Genomic DNA, 23,631 nt, shown 5'->3' on the forward strand with positions numbered 1-23,631 from the left:
CTTCTCCCTGTAACCGGTTGCAGAAATGAAACCTCTCTTCCTCCCCAGTTCATTTGAGTCTCGTTATGGGCCACGAGAACAGTAGCCCGACGACCCTCAGTTTGGTCTGGGAACAAAATTTGGTGGGCCAGCCAGGAGAGACCAGAATGGTGCTGCATTTAGCGGCCAGCGGCTTGCAACGAGACGGTCTTCAGGGGGATCCCAGCAGCTGCAGGTGAGATTTTCCCAGGGACCCTCTTGAAGGCTGTCCCGTGCTCAAAAGTGCACATCTCTTACACTACTGGGTTAGAATGGAGATCAGGAGCGGAGGAACTCAAAGGGTGAGTTAACCAGACGGTATGCCGCCGGGAGCCTACTGATCTCCTATCTAGGCTTGTTAAGCCATATGTCCGGCACTGGCAAGGGAAGCAATAAGGCTTGGTTATACACCCGCTTTGCATTTTATTGAGATCAGGTTTTGAATCTGTTTTGCCCGAGTGCACCTCCCCTTGTGTTGTCCAAAATTTGTCTCCACTTGTTTGTGTATCTGTCTCACTCCTTTTGATACCATGTAAACTTAAAAACGGGAGGTATTGGGTCCATTTCTGCTGAGAGGCCTCTGGGAAGGAAAATATAATTTTTAGGAGCTCAATGGTCAGCTTAATTAAAAGCTAACATCCAAGATATGTAAATGTATGTGTGCACGTGTGCATGCTTGTATTTAAAAGGCCTTCATGTTTTTGTTTATTTCTCTCTTAGGACCTTGTCTTTTTGAGCAAAAGTTTTTTTCTTCTCGGTTGACTGAATTCTGTTTTCTTCATTAATAGCTATTGCAACAGAAGCTACTCTGGGTTTTTAAAGAAAAAGTGTAATTTAGACACTTAGAAATCTCGTGTGGAAAAAAAAAATTTTTTTAAGTGCACTGTAAAAGCATCACATGATCTAGCCTCAGAATAATTCTCCCTTTTTGAAAACCTCTTTCCTTTATAAATTACTCAGGTTATTTCTTTTTGCAGCATGAGAATGGGCTAATACATGTCTTTCTAGGAATTTGTCTGTAAACTAGTTTACCTAGTTTATTGGTGTACAGTTTTTCTTTATGTAAGGTTACTAATAATGTCCACACTTTCATTTCTGCTTTTAGTTTTATGTGTTTTATTTTTCTTAGTATGGCTACAGATTTGTCAATTTGGTCTTTCTTTTTAAAGAACTAACTTTTGACTTCTTTCATTATCTCTCTTGTTTTTCTATTCTCTATTTTATTTGTCTGCACTGTAATCTTAATTTCCTTCCTTCTGCTCACACTGGGTTTAGTTTGTCCTTTTTTTTATTTCCTTAAGGTGTTATGTTAGATTGCTCATTTGAGATCTTTTTTATTTTTTAAATTTAGCTCACTAACTCTTATCTTTATTGTTATTGACACCGTTAAACCAGCAGTTGCAGAAGTGTGCCACTAGTTTGTGGTTACAAGAGTGTATGTAATTTTTTTAAAATTGTAACATATGTGTAAAATTTTAAATATTTTTTAAATGTACAATGCAGTAGCATTAAGTGGACTGACATTGTTGTACAATCATCATCACTGTTTATCTCCAGAACTTTTTTGTCATCCCAATCTGTAATTCTATACCACCAAATAAAAACTTCCCATTCTACACTCTCTCCAGGCCCTGACAACCACTATTCTGCTTTCTGTCTCTACAAATTTGTCTCTTTTAGGAATTCATCTAAATGGAATCATTTGATATTTGACTTTTTGTGTCTGACTTATTTTACTTAGTGTAATATTATAAAGGTTCATCTACATTGTAGCATCAAATTTCATTCCTTTTTAAGGCTGAATAGTATTTCTTCACATGTATATACCAGATTTTGTTTATCTATTCATCCATCAATGGACACTGGGTTATATCCACCTTTTGGCTACTGTGAATAACGCAGCTGTGAACACTGTTGTACAAATATCTATCCCAGTTTCTGCTTTCTTTTGGGAATCTACCTAGAAGCAGAATTGCTAGGCCATATGGCAACTGTATGTTTAATATTTTGAGGACCTGCCACACTCTTTTCAACATTTTACATTCCCACACACAATGCATAAGGGTTCCAATTTCTCCAGATCTTTGACAACATTTATAATTTGCTCTTTTGATAATTGCCATCCTAATGGATGTGAAGTGGTATTAATTTGCATTTCCTTAATGAGTAGTTATGTTGAGCATCTTCTGATGTGCTTATTGGCCATCTGTATGTCCTCTTTGGAGAAATGTCTATTCAGGTCCTTTGCTAATTTTTTTTTTTGTTTTTTTTTTGAGATGAAGTTTCTCTCATTGCCTAGGCTGGAGAGCAATGCGTGATCTCGGCTCACTGCAGCCTCCACCTCCCGGGTTCAAGCAATTTGCCTGCCTCACTCTCTCAAGTAGCTGGGAATACAGGCATCCACCACCATGCACGGCTAATTTTTTTGTTTGTTTGTTTTTTGTTTTTTTTTTGAGACGGAGTTTCACCCTGTTGCCCAGGCTGAAGTGCAGTGGTGGCGTGATCTCGGCTCACTGCAACCTCCGCCTCCCAGGTTCAAAAAATTATCTGCCTCAGCCTCCCAAGTAGCTGGGATTGCAGGCGCCCACCACCATGCCAACTAATTTTTTGTATTTTTAGTAGAGATGGGGTTTCACCATGTTGGCTAGGCTTGTCTTGAACTCCTGGCCTCAGGTGATCCGTCCACCTCAGCCTCCCAAAGTGCTGGGATTACAGGCATGAGCCGCCATGCCCAGCCCCTTTGCTAATTTTTATTGGGTTGTTTTTTGGTGGTTGAGTTGTAGGAGTGCTTTATATATTCTGGACACTAGACGGTTATCAGATATATGATTTGCAAACATCTTCTCCCATTCTCTGTGTTGCCTTTTCACTGCCTCTTTTGATGCACAAAAATTGGAAATTTTGATGAAATTCAATTTATCTATTTTTTCTTTTGTTGCCTGTGCTTCTGTTGTCATATTCAAAAAAAACATTGCCAAATACAATGTCGTGAAGCTTTCCCCTTATGTTTTCTTCTGAGACTTTTATAGTAAGTAAACCTAAAAGAAAAGGCTGAAGAATCAATTGGAAGTAGTTAAGCTAGACAAAGACCTAAATCAAAGCACTAATTCTGGGGGAAAAAAGGAATAGTCACAATAAAGAAGGTAGATAAATTTATTGCCACTTGAAAACTAAATATAACTCAGATGAGTCAGACAAAAAAAAATCATAGACATTACAATTACTATTATTTGACCAGGTTTGTCTTTTGATGATTTCTCTGACAGGCACTTCTGCAACAAATTTGTATAATTTGATATAAATATTATGTGATTATTCTCAAAGGCCAAGCAATGGGCATTTATGATGGCTAATCATAAATACACAATAATATATATTACATAATATATATTAATTGATAGATTGCATTTTTTTCTTTGAGCTTATATACTGTTTTAGAAAAAGTCTACCTTTTATAAATATCAAGTTGGATATTCTTGTCTGTTGCATTTGCTAAATAAGAGTCAATAGTTAATAATCTATTTCTTTTATATATGTCAGATTGTGTCCATTCCGAATACAGAATCCCTGCATAAAATTAGCATGTTTTGCTGAAGTACCTGTTAATTTGGCTCTAAAATATTTTTTTATCATATAGCATTTATTTTTAAAAGATTAATTCCTTCATCCATTTCTGCAAGGCTCTTTTGTAGCTCAAAAAATTACCATAAAGGGAAAGAAAGTCCTCCAGCTTCCTACTACAATTACTTTAGAGTTGGGGTCAGAAAACTTTTTCTGTAAAGGATCTGCTGCATCTATTCAACTCTGCAGTTGTAATGCAAAAGCAACTTAGACAATAGCAAATGAATGGGTGTGGCCATATTTGACCCATGGTTGTAGTTTGCCTACCTTTGCTTTAATGCATCTAAATAAACACTGTTCATATAAAATATCCAGCAAGATAAACAATAATTTAGTGCTTAAAAGAGAGTTGCAGAATCTTTTTCTTTTAGAGTCTTTTAGGAAAAGTATCATGTATTGCTTGGAAAGTATTCTCTATTTTAAATATATCTATACAGTTTCTTTACTTACCCTGAGATATTTATTAGGAAAGGGTAATCTGGAGTCTAGTACATAAAACATCTTTGGGTGTATACATTTTGTAAATAGGAAGTGATATTACTTCTAGCATTGTAAGAACCCCAGTTCCCAAATAATAATGACTCTTGGGTAATGAACAAGTACCTTAGCATGCCTCCAACATATTGACTGTTAAAGGGCAATCAGTTCTCCCTGGCAGTGATTGCAGCAATTGAAAGTTATGTTTTCATATCTAGTATAGGGATGAAATCGTCCAATATTTTTCTTTGCAGCAAGTAAGGTGGTTGATGAAGACTCAAAAAATGGATTATCTGGTGAACTCTCTGTACAGGTAACTGGATCTAAAATTCTTAGAACCTAAGGAAAATAAGATATAATGTCAGAAGTATGCAATATAGATAGTAAAAGCCTATGATTTCATTGATGTATACCTACCTATAAAGTTCCACTTCATTAATACGTAACTTATAAAAACTGAATGACGAATCTGATTGAAAAGACAACTTACTTCCTTTCTTAAGCTGTAAATTTAACATTGATGTCTAATTACTAGATTATCTAGGTTACATATATTTTTAAATGATGACATTAATGTTTCACAGATATTGGTACGTAACTTATAAAAACTGAATGACGTAACTTATAAAAACTGAATGACGAATCTGATTGAAAAGACAACTTACTTCCTTTCTTAAGCTGTAAATTTAACATTGATGTCTAATTACTAGATTATCTAGGTTACATATATTTTTAAATGATGACATTAATGTTTCACAGATATTGGTAGGAAAGCAGGAAAACAGAGAAGAAAATGAGGTTATATCATTAAGTGATGTCAGTTTTTTTATATGTCAATTATATCATTAAGTGATATCAATTTTTTTTTTCCTTAACCAAAATGGACTTACTACTTCCCCTCTTCAGTCTTTCATTCAACTGCTCAGAATCAAGATTTCTATATTTTTCAGGCTAAAATACAGAAACCTTTCTGTTCATATTAGTGTGTCAGTCTCCTGCTCCTGAATTCCCTTAGCATTTTGTTTCTCTCTCTCTCTAAAGACCTGTAATGTAATAACATCTTTAGTATTTGAGAACTTATTTTCTCTTCTAAATTTATAAACAACGTTAAAGTAAGCCCTTCATCTTTGCTTATCCTCTAGCACCAAACCAAATTCCATAAAAATAGAAGGATCCATTCTTCTATGGAAATGATATTTCAAAATCCTTGATAACTTTTCATTTATAGTATCAATGGCTTTTCATTTCTCTTTTTCTAATTTATATGCAGTATTTTATGATTACAGCCATGTTTTTGTTTCCTGGATTCCACAACACAATGCTCTCCTAATTCTTCTTCTCCTCTGATTTTTCCTAATCTGTCTCCTTTACTGAGACCCAAAACAGGAACTCTTGAGCTGAAAAAAGTTCTCCAGTTAAGGGCAGGGATAACGTGCCTGGCTCACAGCTCTCGATTCACATGTTCATATTTTCCTAATCATCACCACATGATGTGTTTGAGTTATGGTACAAAGGTAACAAGCACTGCAATTGGAAAGAATTGTGAAATGAATCGGGAAAAGTGCTTTCTCTCTTTCTTATATAAGGCTTGTTCAAAGCAGCTTTCTGGAATGGCTGGTGATGCCTGTTTCCCTAGCGGTTATGTGGTCCTGCAGAATTTTTTTTTTTTTCCCTTCTAAGTTACCACCAAACCCAAAGAGCCATCACTACTCTAAGAATGTCCTGGCATTATTTAAGAGCCATCAACTTACTTTAGCACCTCTATTTTTCAACTAGACTGCTTTTTCAATTTAGTTTTTGAGATCCTTCTATTTTTATGGAATTTGGTTTGGTGCTAGAGGATAAGCAAAGATGAAGGGCTTACCTTAACGTTGTTTATAAATTTAGAAGAGAAAATAAGTTCTCAAATACTATAAAGATGTTATTACATTGCAGGTCTTTAGAGAGAGAGAGTGAAACAAAATGCTAAGGGAATTCAGGAGCAGGAGACTGACACACTAATATGAACAGAAAGGTTTCTGTATTTTAGCCTGAAAGTGATGGGGAAGGATTTTATGCAGGGTGCCTTTCAGAGAGATCATTCTATACACAGTATGGGGGATGGAGGAAGCAGTATGCATAAGCAGACATAAGAAGAACAGAAAAAGGGAGGTTATTGTAATAATCTAGCTAAGAAATGATGGTACCTTGAAGCAATGGGACTGAAAAGTTTAAGAGACACTAAGGAAGAAGGGCTGTCAGTTTTGTTGAATAGGAAAATGTGGTGGATAAAAGACTGGGAGAAGAAGGGGATCTAAATCAAGCCCTGAGGATACCTAACATGGTCTAGTGAAATAAAATGGATGGATAAAAGAGAAAAGGCTGTACAGTATAAGGTTATATAAACCTAGGAAAGAGTATTTCAAGAAAGAGGGAGTGGTCAACTACACCAAATGCTACTGGCAGCAACTAAGTAGGCAGTGACACAATTTCCCAACAAAGAGAAAAGGAGAAACAAAGTTTTGGATAAAAATGATTAATTTTAGGTACTGACTCATTCAGTAAGTAGCTGAGCACTTACTATGTGCAAAGGATTATGCTAGACCTTGAGGAAACATAAAAACACAAAGTCCCCAGCCCTTTAGGAGTTTACAGTTTGGGAGAGGGATGGAAAATCAAACTATTATAATTTAATATGGTAAAGGGCAATTATAGATATAAGTGCAAAGTACAATGGAAGGCTGGAGAAGGAACACTTCAGATTGCCAGCAAGATTCAGAGAAGGCAGGTTCTTAAAGGTGGTATAGAGGTTGGGCAACAAAAGAGGTGCGGAGAAGGCAGTCTAGACAAGAAAAAGTATGTACAGAGGCATGAGATACAACAGCCTATGTGCATCATGAAAAGTGGTTAAACCCTGCTGGAATGTGAAATGCAGTGGGTAGTGACACTTGGGAAATGATTCTTGAGAAGGGGAGATGGAAAAAAGATTATAAAAAGCCTTCTATACAGTATGAATGAATTCTGATTCAATAATGAGGGAAACTGGGAGCTGTTTGATGACTGAAATGGCCTTCTGAAATAACTCTCTGGCAGTAGTGGGAGGGCAGGAGCAGCTAAGAAGCAGGGCAGGGTATCAGTGAGGAGGCAACTGCAGTGGGCTAGGCTGGAAGTCAGCTGTTTGAACTTGAGAGGGGATAAATTAGAAAAAAACTGGTAAGATCTGTAAAATCAACAGGACTAGGGGAATGAAGGAAATAGTAAAAATGATAGCTACCATTTATTGAGAAATTACAATATGTTGGAAACTGCTACAGGCTTTATATGTGTTCTTTATGGAAATCTGAAAACAGCACTATAGAGTAGGTATAATTCATCAAGACAGGGAGTACAGGAAAAGGAGGAGATTTTGTGGGGGGGGTGTACAAATGCAAAAGCAAGGAGAAAAGAGGTTCTATTTTTAGTCATCTGTGAAACAAGTAGATGGAAATGCCTGGCTGGATATAAATCTCTCAGGCTCAGAAAAAGTCTGAGATGGAAGAGTCACAAGCATAAAGCTATGGTAACAGAATAACACCAAGAGAATACAGAAAGTATGTTATGTTAAGAAAGCTCAAGAGGGGTCATTGGAAGAGGATGCCCCTCCCCCTCAAACACTTAGAAAGAATGGTCACAAAAGTAGTGAATCATTGCAAGAGTACGGTGTTCAGGAAATGAAGGGATTTTGAAAAGGTGAAAACAGATTCCTATGAAACATCAACATCTAAAGGAGGAAAAATGTCTATGAAGAAGAGTTCAGAGAGGGCCAAGAAAGAGTGATGTTACAAAGGTCAAGGGAGTTTCAAGGAAGGAATGCTCGATACAGTATAATATGATAGTAAATGTTCATGACCTTTTTAAGAGTACTTACTGAGAATAGTGGGGCAGGAAGTCTACAGATTTAAGTGATGGTAGTAATTGAGGAATGGATGGTGTGTAAATACAAACATGTATGGACAACTTGTCCAAGATTCTTGGATGTGAAGGGAAGATGATAAAGCCATATCCGGAGATCTTACAATAGAGGGAAGATTTTTCTTTTTTAGATGAATGATGCTTGGACATGTTCTTAAGCCAAAAGGAAAGAACCAACACAGAGAAAGAATAACTGTTGAGGGGGAAGCCAGAGCCTAGAGGGGAGGTATGCTTAGAAGAGGAAGGACACCTTTTCCTCTCAGAGAAATGTATGCTGCCATACAGATAGGCTTCTGGATATCAAATGAGACCTTCAGGCAGTTTTCTGCCTCTGTCCCCTTTTTCTTCTGTGGATTAGGAAGGAAAGTCATCTGCTGAATGTGAGGTAGTATTTGACGGGTACTGAAACAAAAAGGCAAACAGCTGAACTGACACAGGACTGGGGTTTTCAGCGTACTCGGAGAGGAAGATAAGGCAGTAAGGCACTTATGAATAGAGTCTAGGCAAGCTAGAGCCGGACGAGAAACTAGAAGAGTGAGCTGATGAGATACAGAAAAAAACACAGGGAGCGAGGGAATAAAAACAATTATGTGATCAAAGATGTGTTCACATCCAGGGAGTCAGAATGAAGAATCAGAGTTGGAAAGAAAAAAAGTTGAGATCACAGATCACAGAGAGAGAGAGAGATATTGAGTTGAAGATTTTAATAGTGCAAAAGTTACGGCGACTGGCAGTGACCCAGGATGGGGACATGGGAGCTGTAATGAAGGTGAACTTGGTTGTTGTCACAGAAATGTGAGATGACTATTTGACAAGCCAGCTGCATGGACCTTGAATTCATCCAGGACTATACTATCTGTTCTGTAGTACTTGATACATTTCCATCTATATGTGGGAATTAAGTAATTGGTTAGATCAGAAGTAATCTAATCTATTAATATACTGATTTAATCTACTACATTAAAAATTCTACGCAGTGGTTTTTATATCAAAATGAACTCAAGGAAAGGATTATCAGTGACTCAATAGCTAAAACATAGGACCTCTTTCAAAACAATTACTTTTTTTGTCCTTAAAAATAGAATAGTAGTGTTAGAAAATATTAAAGTTCAGAAGAGGAAATAATTTCCTCCAAGATAACACACTCAATAGCATGAGTGGTTTAGATCCCACATTTCCTAATTCCTAATGCGAAACACTTTCCATGATAATATGTCACCTTTCAGTAAGAGGACAGTCTTAGAAGTTCCACAGATCACAAAAGAGAAAATATTTTACCGTTTCAGCCATTTTCTCAGCTGGAGTGCTGCAGAATTCAACTGTTGATGAAATCTTTTTTTGATTGTTAGTGCCAACATTTCCCAGAAGATGAGAATTTACTGCTTTTGCCAACTTGTGATTTGTTAATGCTAGCTCTGCTGTGCTGTGGGGTTGTACACTAGGGGAGTAAGTTTGCTGTCTTCCCCATTGCAAAGAGACTAAGAGCTCCTCCAATAATCTGCATAGAACACACATGAACACTGGACATTAGTAAGAGAGCAAAATGTAAAAATTAATAATAGTAAATAAGTAATAAAAATATTTCTGAAATTATATAACATCTTTCCCTGATCCCTTTCTCTCTCAGAGTTCCATAAATTTGGATGTCTTAGTCCAGTAAGTTAGACTACAGAAAGCATATGTTAATCTAATAGGTTGTTGCCTGAAAATCATTTAACAAATAGTACTTCTTTTCATTCTCACCTTTTAGTATAGGAACTACTTACATAATTTGTGAAACTATGGAGATATTCATACAGTTTTTCTTTTTTGGTGAGTTACATTAGTTGATTCTTGAATGCTAAATCAATCTACAATTCCTGGGATTCACTTTACTTGGTCATAATGTATAAAACTTTTTATGTATTGTTGGATTTGATTCACTAAAATTCTGTTAAGGATTTTTGCATTTATGTCAATTAGAGATATTAGTTGGTGGTTTTTGGCTAATGGTTCTGGTATCAAGATAATGCTGGCCTCATGAAATGAGTTGGAAATTGTTTCCTTCTCTTCTATTTTCTAGAATAATTTTTGTAAATTTGGTTTTATGTCTTCCTTAGATGTTTACTAGCATTCATCAGTGAATCCATCTAGACCTGGAATTTCCTTTACTGGAAAATATTTAATTTTTAACTATAAATTATATTTGTTTTAACAGGTTAGGGCTATTCAGGTTATCTATTTGTTCTTGAGTAACCTTTGGTAGTTTGTTTTTCATGGAGTTTGTCCATTTCATCTAAATTACTGAATTTATTGACATGGATTTGTTCATAACATTTCTGTATTATCTTTTTTATGTGTATAGAGTCTATATTGTACCCCCCCTTCATTCCTGATACTGGTAATGTATATCTTCTCTTTTTTTCCCGATTAAACTGGCTAGAGGTTTCTTGTGTGTTCTTTCTTCTAGTGTCCCCTATAATTTGCTCTTTGACACTTACTGATTCTATCTGTAATAAATCAACTACATAAAAATGCAAAAGGCTTTTAAGGAAGACCATCAATTTTGATAGTTCTGGAGTATATGGACATGAAAACAAGCTCTAATACTGCAGGAAGTCTTCAAAAATATCTCCTTCCACAGGAGAGACAGGTACACTCCTTGGCTTCTACCAAAAACTGTATGACTACAACTATAACCAGCAATTGCTTTTAAATCCAGAGAATCCTTCTAATACAGACATAACTATTTCCCCAATTAAGAATGTGAAAAGCATGCCTTCTATATTTTTAGTCCTCCTCCCTCCCAGAGCATCTATTTTAAAATGCTACTAAAAGTATATGCTCAGTAAGTTATCAAATGTAGACACACCAAAAACAAAAACAAACAAACAAACAAACACAAAAGTACAATAACATAATTTGCAGGAGAAAGCAGAAGAGTTCAGAATGTAAACAAGTGCCATACTTCTGGGTAGCTATCATTTCTTGACGAAACTGTTCCCGTTCACTTAGGAGATCCTGTATAGCCCCGTGTGCATCACGGTTTTGACGCTGTAAAACTGCTCTTGAGTTGGTTAACTCATCTGCCATTACCCTGAAAAAGATTAAAATCTTACATATAAATTTGCTGACAGTAATACAGTGTAAAAAATTGAATATACTACTTTGTGACTGTCACTTTCAGAAGCTAACAAAGATTTAACGTAGTATAGTTACTTCACAGTTTTTAAATTTTGACAGAAGAACACTAAAAATGTTTATGAGCTTAGAGTTCATTAAAAGGATTCAGTTAAAATATTCATTGAGACAATGACAAAGGCAAAAGTTATTCAACTTTCCTATACAATGACTTTTGGAGTACATCTCAATCTTACTCTAGATTGACCAAAATTTGAAAGAAAAAATTATTAAATGTTTTTAAACACAGAAAAACTTAAAGAGGCAAACAAAACTAAATTATCTTCTTACACTCAATTACCTCTTTGCCCTCAGAAAAATATTGATATAAAAAGACTTTATATATAAAGTCTTTCCTCATGCCCAGCATCCCCATCCTTCTTTTATATGCAGCCAACAAGGTTTTTTTACACTTCTCAAAAAATATACTTTATGTATGTTTCAACATATACATATGTGTTAAAAATAAATTTATCCATTTTATTTACAAAAAGAGATACTGAATACGCACTTTTCTAAATCTTAGTTTTTCATTTAATAATTTATCTTAGAGACTTTTCCATATTAGCATATATAGAGCTATCTCATTCCCTTTTTTCAAAAATTAGCTTCATGTTTTCTACTGATTGGATACACAACATTTTATTTAACCAATTTTCTGTTGATGCAATTGAAGCAAAATGTTCAAGTATGGTTAATCAGCTGAAAAAATCAAAATTAAAATTTAAGTCTGAGACTGCAGTTACTACCAAATTCCTCAAAATGAAAAAAATTTTGACATTAGAAGATTACATCAATTAAAATACCAATAAAATCGTATTTAATTTTTATTTAAAAATTTAATGAAATGTTACTATTGGTGTTGATCAAGATGTTAAAAAGTTGCATATTGCAGTAATTTGTATAATATATGCATGATTTGCCTCTTAAAAAATGTTCAATAAGAATCAACTCAATTAACTTTCATTCTAAGTGAATAAATAGTTCATTTTTCCAAATAGCATAATGAACTAGCACAATTAGGAGATAAATGAAAGACTGTTAAGAGAGTGAACAACTACTAAAAAGTGTCAGAGATATTAAGACATGAAAAAAACATTTTCCTAAAAATGTATTCATCACAATCAATGGTTCTTCAAATACACCCTGTAAACCTATGGCTGTTTTGTGAGAAATCTCCAGATGATTCAATTTAAATCAACAGTTATTAAACATACTCTGTAAAGTATTTTGCTAAGTATCAGAAATACACAGATGGATAACATCCAGATCTTGTTATCCGGTAACTGTAAATTGAGGCAGGGAGGGGATAAACAAAGAATCATACTATATAGCAGAGTTTCCCAACCACCAGTGTGTCGAGAGGCCTGGATGAGGACCCCCGCATTTTTGCCGCCATATGAGAGTAGCCTCATTCAGTATGTCATAAAAATGTTATAATTTTCTATTTGTGCATGGAGAGAAAAAGGTTGAGAAGCTTTATTATATAGTTAAAAGAACCATGAGAAGAGAGCATTTAGAATGAATAATATTATCTTAGGGAGTTCAAATATTTGAATGGAGAAAAATAATTTAGTTTGGCTTTTTGTGATTTCAATGTTTACTAGACGTCTGAATTTACAGTTTTGTTTCGGTCTTAAACACTGTATTTTTACTATACAGTAAACTAGAACTCGGGAATAAGGGATGATCCTTATATCACTTCTCCATTTAGGAAGACTGTGTGACTATCCAGAGGAGAGAGAGTCCACATCTTAAATGAAGTACTTTGATGACCTTAGTCAGAAATTTTCACATTACCATCTACTTTCTTGTGTTATAGATCAAAAACCTGATGGAGCAAAACCTAGGAAATGAAACACTATTTGCTGTAGAAAATACCTGCTTGCAAGGAATTTACTTCGCCATACATCACACTGTATTGACATACGTTCTAACTGTTCAGAAAGCTGAGCTGTGTTTCGACCTAGGGCTTCATTTTCTAAAATAAGCTGATTTTTCTCACGGGCTAGACGTTCAAAGTGATACTGAAGATCATCCCCAACAGAAGCCACCAGTAACTTTTTTAACTCACGATTTACCTAGAAGAGAACATAATCAATACAACAAGCTCAAAGTAGTATCACTAACTTTAATGTAACAAAATTAACAAAAAGAGACTGTGTTTCTGTGTAATTTTGGACCTCCATGACTTAAAGCCTCTATCAAAAAGTAAAATTAAATATTTAAGTTCTGTATGATATACAAACCATATCTCTCCACTACTCTCTATACATCTATATCCACAGTCCATGTGGTAATAAACTGAGCTTCTTGTAATAAGAGTAAAAATCATTATGAAAATAACAAATAGTTCCCGTCAACACTTAAAGGAAAAAAAATTAAAACAAAACCAATACATTTTGATAAAAAACATGACTTAGAATGTCTTATATTTTTTATTCAATATGTATAAGTTAGTCTATTGCATCCTAAGAAATTACTTTTAAAAACTAAAGCAAAGGAAGTAATCCAGTATGTTTGTAAGTATGTTCTTTACATCATTATTGAAAACAGCAAAAAATTAAAACAGATATCCAATAATGGGTATTGGTATATGGTATAGCTATTGAAGAACACTGTTGCTATTAATAATGACACTGTAATAGAATATTCTGTGACATGGCAGAACATTAATAACTGAAAAAAGTGGGTTATAACACTAAGTGAACTCAATGTATATGGTTATGCAGGTATAGCTGGATGAAATGATTCAGGTGGCACTATTTTCATTGTGTTTTTCTGTATTTTCTAAAATTTCTACAACATAAATTTGTACTACATTTTGTAATGAGAAACTAGTTATTTAAAAATTATTTGGATAAAAACCACTAACCATGGTCTCACTTATGAAGACTTGTATCTAGCCAAAAGATGTATGGTCTAATACAGAAACAAGGGGGCAAGGCAATTTTTACTAAGATGCAAAGATTAAAGCAACACACTTAAGCAATACAGATTTTTTTCATTTACAATGAAGACACAGTAAGTTATACCACCATTCTCTTTATTCCAAGTATCCTGTACACACAGGCAAAAATACTTGAAATTTATGGATCCTTAAAACAAGGACTGCTGGTCAATTACTACGCCTGACTTGGTCAATATTTGGTCTGGCAGTTTATAATTGTAACCTACTTTTATAACTTATTGGTGGTCTTGTCCAAAGCACCTCACACCTCCATCTTCAATGAGGTTTAGAGTATAAGTTCCCAATATAAAGTATCTCTAGAGAACTGAGAGAGAATGAGAAATTTAAGAGGAAGCGTTTTAGAGAAATGACAAGCTAGGATAAATGACATTCCCATAAAGAAATGTAGTTTTCTAACATGCAGATTCAAAAGGTCCAGACGTAAAGAGTAGCACTCATTATATCAATTAAGGCTGTTCTTACCTCTGTCTGTACACGGAGCTGGTTTGAAAGACCTTCTTTGTCCTGTAGTAACCTTCTTTCAGAATTCTTGAGCTTTTCTAATACATTCTTTACTTCTGAGAGTTCCTTATTAGGTTCTATAACTCCCTCTGACTGACCAAGGAATTCTCCTTTATGATGTCCCAGAGACTTAACCTTTGTGTTTTTTTGGGGGATATCGTGAGTTATAGCAGCTTTGGGAACTAATATTCTTACAGCTTCAACTTCCATTGCTTTTTCAGTGAGCATTTTCCCTAGCTGAAGAACTCCTGGGCTCTCTGATGGAACTGCTTTCTTCCATGGACTCTGAAGACTATGATGCTTTCTAGATTGGACTCCAGAGGTAACTTCAACAGATTTAGGTGGCTCCTCAGTTTCCATTCCATCTCCTGCTCCTCGGATTGGGGATGAAGTAAGGGTGACTAACAAAAAGGAAACAAAACAGAAACTTACCAAGAAGAAATGCCAAGAAAATGCTAAGAAATTTTCTAAGCAAGAAATTGCTAAGAAAATGCTAAACCCTATATTCAAAATTACTCGCACTAAAAAGAATGCAAAAAAAAAAATCAGAGAAAAAGTAATTTTCAAAACAATCATGTATCAACAAAAGGTACATGTTTAAACTTTCCTTCAGTAGAGGAATCAGAGTATTTGGTTCTGACTTTTACTTCCTAGTATAACCCCAGGTAAATAATTTAATCTTCCATGAATCTCTATTTCCTAATTTGCAAACTGGAGATGATAACAACTTTGCTATAGAATTTTGGTAAGAAAAAATGTAATAAGATCAAATGCTTGGCATACTGTAGACACTCAATAATGTTAGTTAAAAATAAATGTTAGCTATATATATGCACATTTGAAACCATCTACATCATAAGAGATTCATCTGTTTTTGTGAACTCTTGTAGTAAGAGGAAGCAACATGTATGTTACACTGAAAAATGTATTAAGAAAAGATTCAATCCTATTCTTAGGCCTAACAGTTTATGCCCTGCTTACAGAAGTGAAACTACACTGAATTGTCAGATTAAACATCCTTATACCTCACTTTCACCATATCATACCCAAATTATTTTATTGTTCTCTCATTCCATCTAGTAGCTTTCAATTTGAGTGCACTGTATTCCCAATAAAGTGCCTTGCATGTAGTATTCATATATATATATATATTTTTATATATATGTTATAAACAAATGAATGATAACAAGGGGGGGGGGACAAAAGAGGAGCACACAGATCAGTGACAATGATTAGAATGATGAAATTTGACTGGTCACGGGCAGCAAACATGGTGCTGGGTACCTAATGTAGGCTAGACATTCTATCAGGTAAGACCACTATGCTTAAGAAATTTACTACCTAATTTAGGGGACAGGACATACATATAAAAAGATAAAATGTATTACAGGATAATATATAATAAGTGTGCAATAAGTGGTATAAAAATATTTCAATAGAAATTTTATGTCTATAGAAACCTTAAGGACAATCATGAACTATTGATTGGTCTTCAGTGAATTCATCACTGTCCAACCAAACCATATATATATATGTAATAAGATCAAATGTGTGGCATACTGTAGACACTCTCTCTCTCTATATCTGTGTGTGTATATATATGTGTGTGTGTATATATATGTGTGTGTGTGTAATATAATCTCCTAAAACAAAGACTTAAAACAGAATTCCTTTTACACTTGTAATAAATTTTGTAAGCTTAACATATTTTTTATTTTATGGCTAGAATATATTCCCTTCAAGTTAATACAGCATTTACTTTCTTATTATTCTACTGTTGAATATTTAGACTCTTTCAAATTTTTCACTATAATAAATAAGACTTTATTGAACACTTTTATGCCTACATATTTTTCTTAACTTATGAATTATTTTTTCAAATAAATTCCCAAGCATAAAATCAATGGGTTTGTTGAAGATCCGTATGGCCGAAATGCCTTCCAAAATCACTCTACCAGTGTAATCTGTGGATCTATGCCTAATATCCTTACTATTTATTTATTTGCATGCTCAATGCCTATAATTTATATAGTACTTAAAAATAAATAAGAATACATGTAAACTGTTTAGAATGGTATTTGACACAGTAAGCACTCATTAAATGTTAGGTCCTATTGCTTTTATTATTATTTATATAAATTCCTAATAAACTTTGGATGTTGATATGGAGAGAAATAAATTTATTTAATGCCATAAAATATCATTCTGACTTTCATTCTCTTATGTAAATCCTAAAGTTATATTGCTAGACTATAGAACTATTTATTCAATTAACAGATTTACTTTTTTCAAATTTTTCCCATATAGAAATGTTCTGGGAATCTTGAGTTACGTTAATTAGACAGGAGGTGGAAACATATCTGAGGTATGGTTAATATGTTCTATTTTACGAAACATTTTATGTTAGAATAAAATAGTATCATTTCTATATGAAATGTAAGCTAAGTTTAAACACCCCTTGGGCCTTGGGACTGACTCTACTTTTAAAAAGGTAAACAAAGGAATACTTCAGAAAGTGAAATAAACGCCTAACATGCTGGGTTTGGTAAATTAGTTAAAAATAAAGCATGGTAGCACTGACAAAGAGAATTTCCACTGAATCATTTAAAAACAGCTCACTGCAGCCTTGACCTCCTGGGCTCAGGTGATCCGCCCACCTCAGCCTCCCAAGTAGCTGGGACTACAGGCATGTGCCACCATGACCAAGTAATTTTTTTTTTTTTTTGTAGGGACGAGGTTTTATCATGTTGTCCAGAATGGTCTTGAACTCCTAGGTTCAAGCAATTCTCTGGCCTCAGCCTCCTAAAGTGCTTGGATTACAGGTGTGAGCCATCACACCTAGCCACCTGTATTCTTAAAATATGATTTTAAGTTTGTCTAAACTTAACTAACTTGTCTAATTTTGTCAATAAGACATTCTGGCATTTAAGAAGTAACATAGAATCATGTATTAACTATAAATTAATAAAAGTCATCAACAATAAAAATACACACTAGAGCCATTGTTCAGGCCCACTGAGGCTGAGGAAATAAAAAACAGGTGTGATACTTCCATTATGGTCAAATAAGATTTCTAGGCAAGCTGTAACATTTTTGAGCTGGAATTTTAAGTAACAGAGATTCAAGAACAAATTACAAAATGATTAATGTTAAATTTAAAAGGCAAAGAATCATTAATACGTATTTAACAGAAATCTCTTTTTGAACAAAATACCTTGTTGGGAAATCAAGAAGTTCAATCAACTTGTTTCTATTCCAATTTACTCTTAACTTTATTTAAACTGTTCTACTTACTCAAGCATTTATGAATATCAAAGTTGTATTATATATTACATGACCGTTCCCTCTCAGTAATAACTATGATTCTAGCTAATGTGCATAGGTAAGCAGGCAGAAGAGCCAAGGCTTTACATTTTCTCACCTGGTAACTTTCATAATTCTAGTTTTCCTTGTGACATATGTAGAAACCTTTATTACATACGCAGTAGGCACAATCCAGGACACATTTATGAATAATTATCTTATCTCAAGTGGGAAGACAAGGACCTATGGTAACAGCTCCATAGTTACGAGCAATGCTTAACTCAAGAAAAACACCAATCCTTATTCTTCCCCACTATTCGAAGGGAACCAACAAAACAATCCTTAAATTATTCATCATCATTACTTCCACCTGTGATCAATTATCAATGAACTAAAACATATCTAAGGTTTGCTTATTCGTATTGCCTACCAGGATTGGTGAAATGTACGAAAAGAACAAAGGTCACTAGTCTAACATTCTGGAATGGGAGCTGGCAAACTTTTTCTGTAAAGGACCAAAGAGTAAATATTTTAGGCTTTGTGAACCAAAAGGTAAAATTGAGGATACCATGTAAGTATTCAATAAGAGAAAAAAAATTTATCGATGAAATTCAAACTATAACAACAATAATTGAATACAGTTTTTTGATAACATAGGTCTAATAATGGGAAGAACAGAATTTTTTAAATGTAGGATACTGTTTGGCTTAAACAGTGTTAATGTCCACTATTATCAAACTGATTGCAAATATTCTCAGGAGGCTGAGGGCCACAATTTGCCAACCCTTGCTCTACAATATTGAGGCAAAAAAAATTTCATAGTCTGTCATTGAACAAATATTTCTCTTTTATTCATACTTCAATCTATGATGAGACGTACCTAAGTCAGCAGAATGGGGTAGTGAAAAGAACTCTAACTCACTAGAGTCTGAGTTAAAATAACTTAAGTCCCTACTGCCATGTATTGTATGACCTTGGACAAAGCACTTAACCTCATCCTTCTCCCATCCCTTGGTGCTTTCAGAGTAATGCAAATATGGTAGTATATATTTCAAAAATAATTTGTTTCTCTTGTAGACTAGACTGTTGGGAGCTCTTCAGGGTATGGACTGCCTCCTAATCTTTGTATCATGAACTAATAAAATGGTGCTTGTCACAGAGAAAATGAATAAATGCTTACTGAAGTTTATTAATCTGTTAATAGACTACCTAGAGTGTTTCATTTTTAACATCCAAAAACTAACCCATTTAAAAACTGCTTTATTTTTTTTCCTCTACCCTAAATCATTAATTCCTAACTTGGTTATAGTCTGAAAGACTTTCCAGAACATATACAAATTCAGTTATAAAACAGTTAAAACAAATTAGGGATTCTCATGTGGTAATTTTAAATCAAGAATCTTTTTAAATGTCACCCATATCACCTAATAAAGTTTAGTTAGCTATTATTAAATTAGTAAAATAAGTTACATACAATGGACTTAAGAGTTACATCAAGATTTACTGAACTGGAACCTAAGCATTCTTCTTACCAAAGGCTCTATGGATAGAGTTCCCTGGTCAAATAAGTGTGGGCAATATTGCATGCTGCATCTCTACGGAGTTTCAGTGTACATTAGTATTAAAGTTATACTATAGACTCTTAAGAGGTCCTATAGCCTCTGTTTTAATACAGCATTTCTCGAATTTATCTGCTCATGGAATATCTTTTTTACCTAATACCTATTATTCTACAGAACTAGTGTTAGACTATTTTATGGAATCAAAAATACTTAAATATCTCAGACCTTCCTATTTGGTCTACTATTACTAAACTATTTGACTTCAATAGCTTTACTTTTAATTTTAATCCCACATCCAAGAAAAGTTTTGGATTTTAAGTTTCTAGTTATTACTATTTACTGTATGTTTCCTTTTCAGAAACAGCCCTAGCAGCCATGATACATCCCTCTTATGATGACAGTACTGCTCAAATGTCTTCTGAGAGGAAGTTCTGTTGCTATTACCAAACCAACTGTACTTATCTCCTGAGGCAGTTACAGGAAGTACAGACAACTGACAAATGTCAACCAAGTACACCTTTTCACAGGCCATGCAATACGAGTAACTTTTGTTCAGTAATATCAGATGACAGATTACACGGAAATATGGCTAAAAGAATTATTTACCTTACTGGATAATTACGATCACATAAAATCATGTTTGTTAAAGTACCTTATAACTCTAATCCTCATTAAAAACAAGTAATAATAAATATTAAAAAGTAATTTAATTTCACTGAGGACTTGCCAGTACTTTTAATGACTAATCATAATATTGTATTTAGTTTTTGCTTTTTGACAAGCACCATGTTGGTTGCTTTCACATTATTTAACTGCTCTTATTTCCCATTAATCCACTGTTTATTACTTTCATTACAGTCTCTGACTTGCTTATCTAATGGTATAAATGCCTTCTCGTGACTTATGAAATGCGGTTGCACAGCTGAATTAAATTCAATTACATATTTAGGGGCATGATCTTTCTTCCTTGTTTCCTAAACTTATTTCAATCTGCTTTTAGAGAGGGTATGCTGCTGGAGGTCAGCTTGCTGAAAAACTGGCATCTAGAAAACAGTTTTCCATCTTTCACTGATGGTTCTAAAAATAAGCTGGGTCAGGAGAAGTTCACTATGGGACATGTTAAAATTGTTGCCTATAGCTATGTAAGGATGGCCAGTAAGCAGTAGTCTATAAGGGTATGAATCATAAGGAAAGAGATCAGGGATATAGATAGATTTGGAAGTCATTTATATAGATAATTACTGAAGTCATGACAGTAGAAAAGAAACAGTGGTCAAAAGCACTGATACTTAAAAGACAAATAAGAAGGAGAGGAGGCTGAAAAAGAAACAGAGGAGATACAGCTTCAGCAGTGCTGTCCAACAAAATTTTCTTCAGTGATTGAAATAGCCACTAGTCGTATTTGCCTATTGACCACTTGAAGTTTGGCAAGTGTCACTGAGAAACTGAATTTTTAATTTTTAGAAAATATTAATTTAAAATCAAATAGCCACATATAATTACTGCATTGGACAGTGAAAGGCTACAGAGTAGGCTGAAAATAAAAGTGACATCATGGAAGTCATCAAAAGAAAGTATCTCAAAAGGCAGGGAATGGTCAACAGTATTAAATATTAGAGAGGACAAACTAGCTAGGACTAAAAAGTGACTACTGTATTTAGCAATTTAGGGGTTGAATTGTGTCCCCCAAATCTTTATATGTTGAAGTACTAACCCCCACTACCTCAGAATGAGACTTCATTTGGAAACAGGATCACTGCAGACGTAATTAGTTAAGATGAAATCATACAGGAGTAGGCTGGGTTCCTTTTTCAATATAACTGCTGTCTTTATAAAAAGGGTAAATTTAGACACAGAAACATGCACACAGGGAGAATGCCACGTGAATATGAAGGCAGAGATAAGGGTGATACGTCTACAAGACAAGGAGCACCAAAGACTGCCAGCAAGCCACTGGAAGCTAGGACAGTGTCTCTAATGCCTTCTGAAGGAGCATAGCCTTGTTGACATTTTCATCTTGGACTTCCAGCCTCCTGAACTGAGACAATATATTTTGTTGTTCAAGCCACACAGTTTATGGTACTTTGTTACAGCAACCCCAGCAAACTAATACAACATGAAAGAGATCTTTGATACATCCTAGTTGCTTTGTCTATCTACTTAAATCTTTAAAAATGTATATTCTTATTTAAATCTTAATCTTCTAGCATATAGGGAATATAGCTGTTAAAAACTTTGTATTAACATTAAATGTTTAAGAGCAGCCACCTAATAAATTCTAATTAATGATGTTAAATTTCACTTGTACATCTAAAGTACTGAAATATAAACACTGCACTACAAAATAAACACAAAGGGATCTGAAATAACACGATTCCCAAGGGGGTCCATGAGATCTAGTTATCTGGCTCAAATGTTCCTTCACATCATCATAAATGTCATGTTTTAAAAACAATTATAAAAAAGCCACTTACCTTTGGTTTCTAAATTTTTAGTAGTCATTTTTTCCCCTTAACCACTGGAAATGCACTCCAAGACTTCTACTGAACAACCTAGAAATGTATGCATATGAAATAATTTAAACAATATCGTATAAACACATTCATTGAGTACCTCTAATTTAAAAGTTATGATATTTTAATAGCTTCTGTATTTAGTACGCATGCATTTAGAAAGGGAAATGTCTCTTATATCCCATTCTCCCAGAAGGCATTGTTACGTCTACTAAAAGTCTCAAAAAAAAAAAAAAAAAAAAAAAGGAGTGATTTACTTCTAAACATTCCGTTTCATCATCCTCACCAATACACTCTAAATTGTCAGAAGTATGTCCTGAATTTTAGACAATCAGTGGCAAAGATACTGTGGTGGTTTTGTGTCATCCGTATGACAAGAGGAATTTTAAAGTAATTTTAAAGTAATTACTTTCTTAGGAGACATACTGACACAATTCGTATGCACACACAGACACACACACACATATCAAAAAGGAGCTTCTGTTTAGATGTGTAACAAACGACAAAAAATATTACTCAAGATAACATAATTCATACTTTTTTGGTAATAAAAAGTTAAAATAGTGTAGCTCCAAAAGTAAAAGGAGAAACATATATTAAGCACATGCTTTCAGAAATGTACACACTGCCTACAGTGCAGACTCAGATTTACTAGAGAACATATAAAAAGGTGACGCTACTGCAATGATATAAATATGACAAACTGTACGCTAGATGACAACTGGTTTCACTACAAAAAAAGATCGCTCTCAGTACTAGATACAACTCAGTTCAATTAGTGAACCCGACGACTAACTTTCTTAACAGTCACAAACTTTTCTACACTACAGTCTATTGTTCCGAAAAGAGGTATCCAAAAAACCCTTCGTAAGAGTAACGATCCCTGAAACTGCCCTTGATAGTTGCTCTGCGAAACGTACAGGCACAGCGAGTGCCTGCTGGCAAATGCCAAATGAAGGTGAGGGGGTGAAGAAGTAAGTAGGGGTAGTGAGCAGGTATGAGAGCGATAGGCCGGGAAGCGACAAGTCTGTCAACCTTTGCTGTCCCGGGAAGTCGAAACCGAAGTTCCATCCTTGTCTGAAAAAGCCTTCCCGGAACAACAATCGTTCCCTAAATCCAAAGCTACTGGCCAACAAGCTCCAGCCAGACCTCCGTCCCTTTCCAACATCCTTAGTTATACCTGCTTGTCCTCGGATTTACCTGTAAGATTCTTATTCTCCGTATTTCAGGGGGCTTCACTTCATAGGCTCTTCGGATCGGTATCACCAGGTTAACTTCTCACAGACCTCTTCCATTCAGAAGCCGGGGCCCGCCCAGGCCCTCCACATATCCAGGAGCTCTCTCACTCCTAACCACTTCCGATTACTCAGGGTTTCGCTTCCGGAATACTTTTCCAAAAGAGAAGGGTAAATACATTCTGCAGTGCGTTTAAACTCAAGTAACACAGAACACACACTGTAAGGCCTCCGTAAGTGGAAAGCGGACAGATGTCTACTTTAAAATAAAATACCGTACAGCAACTTTTGGAGCCCAAGCCTCAGATTCACTTAAACTTCCGGGCCAGCTGTTAAACAAA

The 23,631-nt window shown here is 34.7% G+C and overlaps 1 protein-coding gene across 4 annotated transcripts; it reads right to left on the minus strand.

Annotated features, from left to right (window-relative positions):
* On the minus strand, positions 1 to 23,610 carry BLZF1 (basic leucine zipper nuclear factor 1). Of its 4 annotated transcripts, none has more exons than XM_017952260.3 (8): positions 23,256 to 23,583; positions 22,017 to 22,094; positions 14,639 to 15,078; positions 13,087 to 13,286; positions 10,994 to 11,122; positions 9,325 to 9,544; positions 4,243 to 4,455; positions 1 to 598 (listed from the first exon to the last, which is right to left on the minus strand). In XM_017952260.3, the coding sequence occupies exons 2-7, from the start codon at positions 22,042 to 22,044 to the stop codon at positions 4,270 to 4,272; spliced, it is 1,203 nt and encodes a 400-aa protein (XP_017807749.1). In that variant the 5' UTR covers positions 22,045 to 22,094; positions 23,256 to 23,583; the 3' UTR covers positions 1 to 598; positions 4,243 to 4,269. The 4 variants fall into 4 exon arrangements, with proteins under 4 accessions (XP_017807749.1, XP_017807748.1, XP_003893580.1 ...); XM_017952259.1 differs by lacking the exon at positions 1 to 598 and adding an exon at positions 2,918 to 3,056; XM_003893531.4 differs by lacking the exon at positions 1 to 598 and having other exon boundaries at positions 3,154 to 4,455; positions 23,256 to 23,610.
* Positions 23,611 to 23,631: the final 21 nt, after the last annotated feature.

The sequence above is a fragment of the Papio anubis genome, chromosome 1, assembly GCF_008728515.1.
Source record: "Papio anubis isolate 15944 chromosome 1, Panubis1.0, whole genome shotgun sequence".
Taxonomy (NCBI): Eukaryota; Metazoa; Chordata; class Mammalia; order Primates; family Cercopithecidae; genus Papio; species Papio anubis.